This window comes from Mesoplodon mirus (genome assembly GCF_964341445.2).
Source record: "Mesoplodon mirus genome assembly, chromosome: 5".
Taxonomy (NCBI): Eukaryota; Metazoa; Chordata; class Mammalia; order Artiodactyla; family Ziphiidae; genus Mesoplodon; species Mesoplodon mirus.
Genome location: NC_138980.1, coordinates 29,621,124 through 29,630,470, shown reverse-complemented (window position 1 = coordinate 29,630,470; position 9,347 = coordinate 29,621,124). Strand labels below are relative to the sequence as shown.

At 46.8% G+C, this 9,347-nt stretch overlaps 1 protein-coding gene across 3 annotated transcripts; it reads left to right on the top strand.

The window, feature by feature from the left end:
- Positions 1-544: 544 nt before the first annotated feature.
- On the top strand, positions 545-7,183 carry LOC309803796 (zinc finger protein 354A-like). Of its 3 annotated transcripts, none has more exons than XM_082620529.1 (4): positions 545-714; positions 1,766-1,853; positions 5,738-5,864; positions 6,799-7,183. In XM_082620529.1, exons 2-4 carry the CDS (start codon positions 1,821-1,823, stop codon positions 6,936-6,938), a joined length of 300 nt encoding a protein of 99 aa, XP_082476655.1. In that variant the 5' UTR covers positions 545-714; positions 1,766-1,820; the 3' UTR covers positions 6,939-7,183. The 3 variants fall into 3 exon arrangements, with proteins under 3 accessions (XP_082476655.1, XP_082476654.1, XP_082476656.1); XM_082620528.1 differs by having other exon boundaries at positions 6,796-7,183; XM_082620530.1 differs by lacking the exon at positions 6,799-7,183 and adding an exon at positions 6,033-6,766 and having other exon boundaries at positions 546-714.
- The last annotated feature ends 2,164 nt before the right edge of the window (positions 7,184-9,347 follow it).

Below are 9,347 nucleotides of genomic sequence, written 5' to 3'. Positions count from 1 at the left end.
TTCTTGCCGAGCATGGGCTCTAGGTGCGCAGGCTTCAGTTGTGGCACATGGGCTCAGTAGCTGTGGCTTGCCGGCTCTAAAGCACAGGCTCAGTAGTTCTGGCACACAGGCTTAGTTGCTCCAAGGCATGTGGGATCTTCTAGGACCAGGACTCGAACCCGTGTTCCTTGCATTGGCAGGCGGATTCTCAACCACTTAGTCACCAGGGAAGTCCTCCATACACTCTTGTTGAAAGACTTACGGGGAAATAGGTTTGTTCTTGGCGGTTGTCTACTTGCCTTGCTCTCATTTACGCACATGCAGAGCTACAAGTCACTGCCCTGTAGGAACGTCGGTTTCCTCCTGGAAGAACCAGGAACCCAGGAGCCAGCAGCCCAAGGAGCTCGACCACGAACCCAGAATGGGGTCTGGACAAGTGATAGGCTCAGCCAGGGCTCTCCTCGCAGACAAGCTCGAAGAACTACATTTCCCAGAATCTTTTGTTCTCGCATGGACTACATTTCCCAGAGGGGCTCGCGACTGTCCCTGTCCCGTCCCTCCCGGACCTACGTGGGGCGTAGGGCGTCGGTCGTTTGCCGTTGGCATGAGCTAATTACTCGCCAGAGGTCCGCCGAGGCGGCACCGCGTGGAGTCCCCAGTGGAAGTTTCTGTCTGGCCGTGGCAGTTCCGGAGCCTCCAGCCTGCGGCCCGCGGAACCCCCGATGCCTGGGCGAGGTGAGCGGCGGGGGGTAGGCAGGATGCGGGAGGGAGGACCGGGCTTCGGGAGCATGCGTCGCCGGGGCATGGGGCACAGGCCCAAGAGACGCGAGCCGGGTCTTTGTGGGCGCCGGCGGGCCGAGAGCCGGGCACCCCTGACTCTGTTCGCCTGCCGCCCCCAGCCGTCCCACTGACGTGCCCCTGAACGAGACAGGTCGGGCACTTCGTCCCCATTGGCTGGACCCAGCCACCCTCCTGCTTCTTTCCGACCAGTTCCCAGCGCGCTGCCTGCTCAGCGCCTGCTGGCATTTGAATTTGTTTCGGGCTGGCAGTGAACGTGAGAAAATTATTTCCTCCCCTTACCATCACCCCTGCACTTCCGAGTGACAGGCTTGTTTTACGCGAGAAGTGAGTCGCCGGCTTCCCCCAGTGGCAGAGCCAGGACTGGACCCAGGTCTTTGGTTTAATGGGCCCTTTCCTCAAGACAGCAGCCCCTCCCCGCCATAGGAGAGCTGATGTTTTCCCTTTCCGAAGCAGCTTTCTCTAGAAATCTGGAAATTGTTTCCTTGACAGGAGGGGGAGGAATTGGGTGGGAATGCTTGAGGTGGAGAAAAGTTGTCACATGCACGCAGGGAGGTTAGAGCAGGTGCTCTGGAGCCCGCGGTGCCTGGAACCCTGGTGCCACCCTCCCTGGCTGTGTGGACTGGGACAAGTTGCTCCCACTCTGCCCTCAGTTTCCTGATCTATAAAATGGGGTGCTGACAATGCCAACTGTGCTGTGGGACTCGATGTATTGATAGGTAGTGCCTGGCATGCGGTGAGGCTCAGGGAGTTGCTGCTACTGCTGATAGAGTCCTAGGACTTTTCCTCTGAGCCAGGGAAAGAGCTGGGCCTGGACCAGGATGACCCAGCCCTTCTCTCTGGTCCTGTCTAGCCCTCGTTCCTTCTGACTTCCTTCTCTGGGGGCACTTGGCATCATTTTCAAGTGGTATAAAGGTTTCAGAGCTGCTGATTCTGAGGTCTAGAAAGCAGAAGGGGCTTCCTCCTGGTTCCCTTTTTCTTCTCTCAGATCTGGCTTCTGGAGACTTCTCCCATCCTAAGGTGAAACTGCCCAGAAAGAGGACATGGCTACTGAACAGAGGGAAGCAAGGTCTCCGGTGAGTTCATTGCCATCTCAGGTCTTAGAGATAGATGGGTTTTTTTTTCTGTTATTTTACCCTCAAACTGAAGTTTTCTCCCCAATACAGTCTTCACCAGGATTTGGAGCCCATGTCCTTCTGCCTTGGAAGAGTTGGTCCACCCTGGTGGATGGTGGATTGCATAGGGAATGCTTGCCTCCAACCCCCCAATCCATGGCCTGTGTTTCTCTTTTTTTTTCTAATAGACACTCTTTTATTCATTAATCTCAATTCACTGTATGATTACTGAATTGATAGGTAAGATGCCACATGTCTTATACCACTTGGGGTCAGAACAAACAAACATGCACACTTGGCAGAGTTCCTTTCTGGCCTGTCTCCTTTGCTCAGTCGTGTCCCCCTCCCTACCCTTGGCCAGAATGCTTTTCTTTTTCTTTCCGCCCTGAGAAATCCTCATGATACCTTCGCCAGGCTTTTCCCAGTCCATAGTTTTTAGTTTTTCTCCATCTTAACTTTCTGGATCATGTGCCTTGCTTCTGTCACTCTCTTGAAAACTGATGTTGACCTGCCATTTTCATCTTTATGTTGTGAGAATGAGGGTGGGACCCCATCCAGGTGAGCCACTGTGTGAACAAAGGATAGCCATGCTGGTGGGGACGTAGATGGAGAGGTCTCTTGACTCCAAGAGCAGAGAGAAGACTCCTCAGGAAGCAGCAGTGAGAGTTTCATGGGATATTGGTAGTGGAGAGGCAGTGTATACAGTGATTCCTCAGTGGGGCTTTTGAGCCAGATGGCCAGGTTTGTGCCCATCTCCTCTGTTGCTGTTAATGGGTCTTGGGCAAAAAACTCCACCTCTCTGTGCCTCAGTTTCTTTCCTCTCTGTGCCTCAGTTTCTTCACCTGTAAAGTGAATACAACAACTGGGCCTACCTCAAAGGGTAGATGAGAGGATCCTGGGAGTTAGTGCATGGAAAGCATTCTTATCAGGGCCGGGCACATAGTAGATGTTCAATATGTGGTGGTTGTGGTAGCTAAACGATATTATTCTAGTTCATGATGTCTATCTATCTACTGTTGGTAGATAGAAATGACTATACAGTGTCCTTCCTTTACTCATCCTCATCTAATAGTAGTTAACGTTGCTGGGGAATATCCTGAGGGCTTCACCTTTGTTCTCACTCTCATAGCGAAGCAGAAGTTATCACCCCCATTTTACACTTGAAACTGAGGCTCAACGAAGTCAGGCAACCTGAAATCAAACCCAGGTATGTCTGGCCTCTAAGTTCATGTTAGTTATCATCCAGCCTTTCCTCTGGTACATCTTTCAGAACACAGGGCAGGCCTGGCTCCCAAATGACCAGAGTTCTCTGCAATGTGATGTTGTGTATCTTTTGGACCCATGAAATGTGGTAGTGGTTGATCTTCTGAGACTGTGGCTAGGACCTGCCTCTGCATATTTGGGCTACTTTTTTCTAAGCCCTTTCCATTCCATTCCAACAGAGCCAGGCTGCTCTCTTACCCAGAATCTTCTCCATCCCTGCTTGTGAGTCCTATGTGACATTTCTCCCTAACCTCACCTGCTGCCGATACATCAGTACTATGTGGAATTGTGTGTAAAACTCAGTGACAGGACGTTTAAGACCAGAGAGAGAATATACCCACCAAGTGCTGGGTTAAAAGAAAACTTCAGTTATCGTCTTGTCTCTGCCATTGGTAAAGTATGTGACCTGGTGTCTTAACTGCCCTGGACCTGGTGTTTCTCATCTGTAAAATGAGGATTGAACGAGGAAATAGTATATGGTCCTGTCCAGCGACACTTTTCTTGTTCAAATTGTTTCACGCGTTTTTCTTGTCTGCCAGTTGGATTGTAAATTCTTTTGAGGGCAAAGATCATTTCTTGTATTCCCTGCCATGTGCCAATAAATTATCTTATTATACATGCACTGCATGTTAATGTTAAAAATCTCAGAGAATAAAAACGTAAAATCAGTCTTACCCCAACATCTTGAGATAATCATGGTCATACCTTTGGTATGCAGCCCTCAGAATAATTGTCTGTGTACCTTTCTTTATTTATTAGTTATTGATGTACATGTGTACATATGTATGTATGTATATTTTTATTTTCTCATTTTAGCTTTTTATTTTGATAAAATACACATAAGATTAAACTCACCACTTTAATCATTTTTGAGTATATTGGCATTAAGTGCGTTCACAGTGTTTTGCTACCATCACTGCTCTTTACCTCCATTGTATGGATTATCATTTATTACTTAAGCCTATGAGATAGGCGTCGAGAGGCAGTTCCTTGGATTGGAATTCTACCTCTACCACTGACCAGTGATATTGTGATTTATAATACGAAATATATATTTGGTCTTTGTCCCTGTTCCTGGCACATAATTTCCAAAACCCTTGTGATTTCCTAAGTGGTTAGTAATATAAGCTTTTTATCCCTGAAATTACTTCAGAGCAATGAAGGCACAATGGGTGTGTTTTGTATCCACACCAGAGTTTATGTTAATGAGGTTACTTTTGTACCCCACCTAAGGATGCGGGCGAATTGCCAGGGGAACCAACCTTGATTAAAGTGTTGGAATTTTCAGTCCTGCCCCCCAATAACCCCTCTTATCCATCTGTCACCACCCTAGGAGATGAAAGTTGCATCAGTCGCCAATGGTCAGTGATTTAATCAATCGTGCCTATGTAATGAACCTCCATAAAAACCCAGAAGGGTTCAGAGTTCTTCCAGGTTGGTGAACATGTAGAGAGTCAGAGAGAATGGTGAATCCCGAGAGAGCATGGAAGCTGTGCACCCCTTCCCTGTGCCGCTCTTTCACCTGCCAGTTCCTATGTCTTCTTTTATAATAAACCAGTAATCTAGTAAGTAAATGTTTTCCTGAGTTCTGTGAGCCACTCTGGCAAATTAATGAAACCTGAGGAGAGGGTTGTAGAAACCTCCAATTTATAGCCAGTCAGTCAGCAGCACAGATAACAACCTGGACTTGTGATTGACATTGAAAGGGGGCCAGTCTTGTGGGAATCTGACACTATCTTCAGGTGTCAGAATTGAGTTTAATTGTAGGACGCCCAGCTGGTGTCCCACAATTGCTTGGTGTGTGGAAAACCCCCCACATCTGGTGTCAGAAGTGAAGTAGTGTTGTATTAAGAGTAGCGGAGACATGCAGGAGGAGTGAGTTTTCCCTTCATACCAGCTGTGTGACTTGGATAAATTTCTCTTTGTTTTCTCTTGTGTAAAATGGACACAATAATAGTACCTTCTTCATAGGGTTGTTGTGAAGATAAAATAAAGATATACACTAAAGGTTAATATAAAGCTCTAAGAATAGTACTTAGCCTGAAAAAAGCATTCAATAAATTATAGCTATTTTAATTTCCATTATTACTGTCCTCAAGCTTTAGGGAGCACAGAGTGCCTTCAGTTATTTAACCTAGTCTCTGTCGGTGATTATTGAGGTTGTTTCCATTTCTTTGCTGTTACTAACACCATGATAAATGTCCTTGCATGTGCATTTTTGTTCAGTGTTCATTATCAAACAAATATAGTAATTGGAGAGTTAAAGAGTATGCACATTTTAAAGCTTCTAATGTATGTTATCAAATTGCCAACAGGAAGATTATTCTAATTAACACTCCCACTAATGGCCTTAATACCTCCACCCATCTCTTGTAGCAGTTAACTCGGAGCCTGGTTCATACTTCCTGCTACTCAGTATCTATTTGTCATTGGTCAGTTGTTCATTAAGCAAATGACCTGGAACCTTCAGAACCTAGAATAATACAGAAGCATTTCATGGTAGCCCGTCTACTCCCCACTGCCGCCTTTTTCACCCTGTGTGATGGGTGGTCCTGGGTGAGCTGAGATGCTTGTCTCTACAGGTGTCAGTGACGTTTGAAGATGTGGCTGTGTTCTTTACACGGGATGAGTGGAGAAAGCTGGCTCCTTCTCAGAGAAACTTGTACCAAGATGTGATGCTGGAGAACTATAGTAACCTTGTCTCATTGGGTAAGGAAATTTTCCCTGTAGATACAGAGTTCAGAAATTGGGATACCTCAGCATCTGATTTCCTGGGTAAAAGCCCTGGGTCATTAAAAACTTTAGCTGAGTTTTGCCTTAGCACTGTGCAAACTGGATCTCCATAAATAAACCTGAAAACCTTTTTCTCCCTCGTAGGTATGGAATTGCCCCATGGATGGGACAGTCTACAGAGCTGCACATTAGAAATTCCCTCACTGCAGGCAACATTTTCCCACTATGACTGAACTATGATGTGTTTGCTCATCTCTTAACAGAGAGCATCCCTCAACCTTTTTCTTTGACCCAACACTGGCTTTTTTCAATTCTCTTTTACAGGGGTCAGCAAACTTTTTCTGTAAAGGGCCAGGGAGTAAATACTTTCAGCTTTGTGGGCCACATATAGTCTCTGTAACATATTCCTTTTCTTTTTTTTTGAACCATTCTTTGCTCAAGGGCCATGCATAAACAGACAGTGGCCTAGATTTGGCCTATGACCCATAGTTTGCTGACTGCTGCCATCTTTCAAAGGGAGTCAGATAGTGTTTTCTCATTTTAAACAAGCTACTTGGTACATAATCCTTTCCACAGATACCTGTTACAAATATTAATTTAATCTGTACATTTAACATACATTTAACAGTATATACATATTCCCTCTTGTATAGAAAGCTATTAGCACCCTGTTAATCAAGTCTGCATGTTTATCATACTTCACTAACATACAACTAAATGTTACATTGCCCCTTGCTTTTACCCTAACACACCCCTCACATTGTGGGGGCACAACTGGAGCATCCCACAGAAGTTCTCTGTATCATCCTTTGAGTTTTCCGCTCAGATCTCAGATACCTCTTTGTGTCAAGGCAAAATCAAGTGTTTTTTTTCTTTTTCTTTTTTTTTCTTCTTTTTGGTCTATGAGCAGGACTCCCATTTTCCAAACCCGAGGTGATCTCCCTGTTGCAGCAAAGAGAAGATCCCTGGAAGGTAGAGAAAGAAAGCCCTGGAGGCTCCTCTCTAGGTGAGTGGGTGCGGAATGTCTGCAGGCAGCAGTCTGGTAAGTGAGTGCATGTGCAACTCGGAGATGTTGGTCGGGGAATTTTCTGCAGGTTCTCAGTCCTGAAGAAGTTTTGGAGAAGGGATGCTAAGGCCCCTAGTCACAAGCTTCCTCTTCTTCTCTGATAATTACTGCACAAGTGAATCTCTCAGGATCTTTTCTCTTGTGATTTCCTGTTGTTTCAGAGGAGGGCTACATTGTCATGCATTCATTCAGCAAACTTAGTGCATTTAAGGAACTGCAGATAATTCATTCAGACTGAAGCTCGGGGTATATGGGAAAAGAAAGAGATGAGGAAGGAAATGAGATTAGAGAGCCAGGTGGGGGCCACACTATGAAGTGCTTTGGTACAGTTCTTAGGGATGGAACTGTCCATGGATGACTGGAAATAATTGAAGAGTTTCAAGCAGAAGAGTTGTATGGTTGTTGATATTTTAGAAAAAATAGTCTGAGTCTGAGATACTTTAAACGTCCCTCAGTAAAGGCTAAAGAAGCTGAGGTGGGTCCCTACACTGGCACACAGCACCACAGTCAGAAAGCAGCAGCCCTGGTGTGGGCAGAGCTCCAAGCTACGTGAAGGACTAAAGCAAGTTACGGTGCATTATTATGACATATCGCCATTTATGTGTAAAGAAAATTACGTGGGTGTTTGTCTATATGCATTATGTGCGTGTAAGTGCCAAGAGAAAGGTCGGGGGACACCTAAGCTGGTAACTAGTTACATTTGGATTGGGACTGAGAATGGGCATTGATGAAAGGGGACTTTAGTTACATGCAATGTTATTAAAATTTTCACAGAGAATATATTCATGAGTCCTTACTACACAGTTTCAATTAACTAAGAATGGTTACTTTGGAAACACTGTTGGTCCTAGATTTGAAGTGAGGAAAAACTAGAGGTGGGAACCTTCTGGAGATTATTGCCTAATGTAGGCAAGACATTACCTGGAGGAAGGCATGTGCAGTGAGTTCAGGAAAGAGGAGAGGTCCCTTTATTAAGGGTATAGGACAGGTTCGGTGTGGGATGGGTTTCATTTGAAATGTTAGTGAAATATGGGTAGAGGTCACCAGTGGACAGCTGTAGAAGGTAAACAGGGTCAGAACTCAACAGGGAGGTCAGGGAGCCATCAGTGCAAAGGTGGCATTTGAAGCCTTGAGCTGAGCAGATGAGGGACCGGAGGAGAGGACAGAGTCCCAGGAAACCTCAGTGTTTATGAGGTGGGTTAAGAAGGAAGAATCTGTGGCTGAGCCTGAGAAGAAGTCACCAGAGGAGAAAACTGGCAGATTCGGCTGTCATGGAAGTTGAGGACTGAGAGCTGTTGACTTGGGGAGGCCAGGGCTCTGGGGGAGCCAGGTTCTAAGCCTCGCTCACTGCTTCCCTGTCCCGTGATAAACAGCAGTGCAACCTTGGACAGAAGGATGCAGGTCCTGCCCTGGCGGAGCTCAGTGGAGGTGGAGGCTAATCGCACACAGGGCTGTGGAATGACAGCCTCCGGTGAGGACCTCGGGGGAAGAGCCGCAGGTGCTGTGAGAACGTGGAACAGGAGGGGTGCTGTGGGCAAGGCTTCCCGAGGAAGGGCCGGATCCCACATTGTGAGAAGCGTTCAGGCACAGGAAGAGCATGTCCGAGAGTCCAGACAAAGGAAGCCGGTGTGTGGAGACGGGAACAGGGAGAGGGGGCCGGGACCTGAGAGCCAGGCACAGCCTCTGAGGAGTTGAAGTACCCTGGCCACGGGCCCAAGTTTATATTCTGCAAGGATCAGCCTGCAACCAATGTGGAGCCACCTGGCATAGACGTAGTAGGACTTGTCTGAGGTTGCTGTCGGGTCCAGACGAGTCAGTGATGACCCCTCACAATGCGGGCCCAGCAGAAGGGCTGTGGGACAGGCTGTCTCGATCCCTAAAGCACCCACACCTTTAGTAGAGCTCGTTCTTCCCCGTATAATGTGAGATCTTTTGAGGTGGGAACCACATGTATCTCTCCTTTTATCTTTTAACTGTCACTTGGGAGAAATATTCTAATTTTGTGGGAACTGCTAGAGACCACCACAAAGTAAACAGAGAACACAGGCAGCAGGAAACCAGTGGAGAGTTTAGGAGGGGCGTCAGGTGTGGACTGAGTATGGCGTGGAAGATCAAAGGAAGAGATGGAAGAATTGTTCCCTTTCCATTTGCCTCGGGAGCTTCTGATCCATGAGGAGTCCCCCTTCCTGAGTGAAATGTTAGTTGGATTAAACTGAATAGAAAGTATGACTGGAGTCGAAAGCTGTCCAGAGAGACCCTGAAGACACCTAGTGGTGATGTCAAGTCCTTCTCAGAGTTGGGAAACTGTCCCCAAAGGAAAACTCTGAGTGGGTGTCTGGAGGAAGTAAGGCCATCAGAGCCAAGCAGTGTGTGCATTTCTCTTGATGGGATGA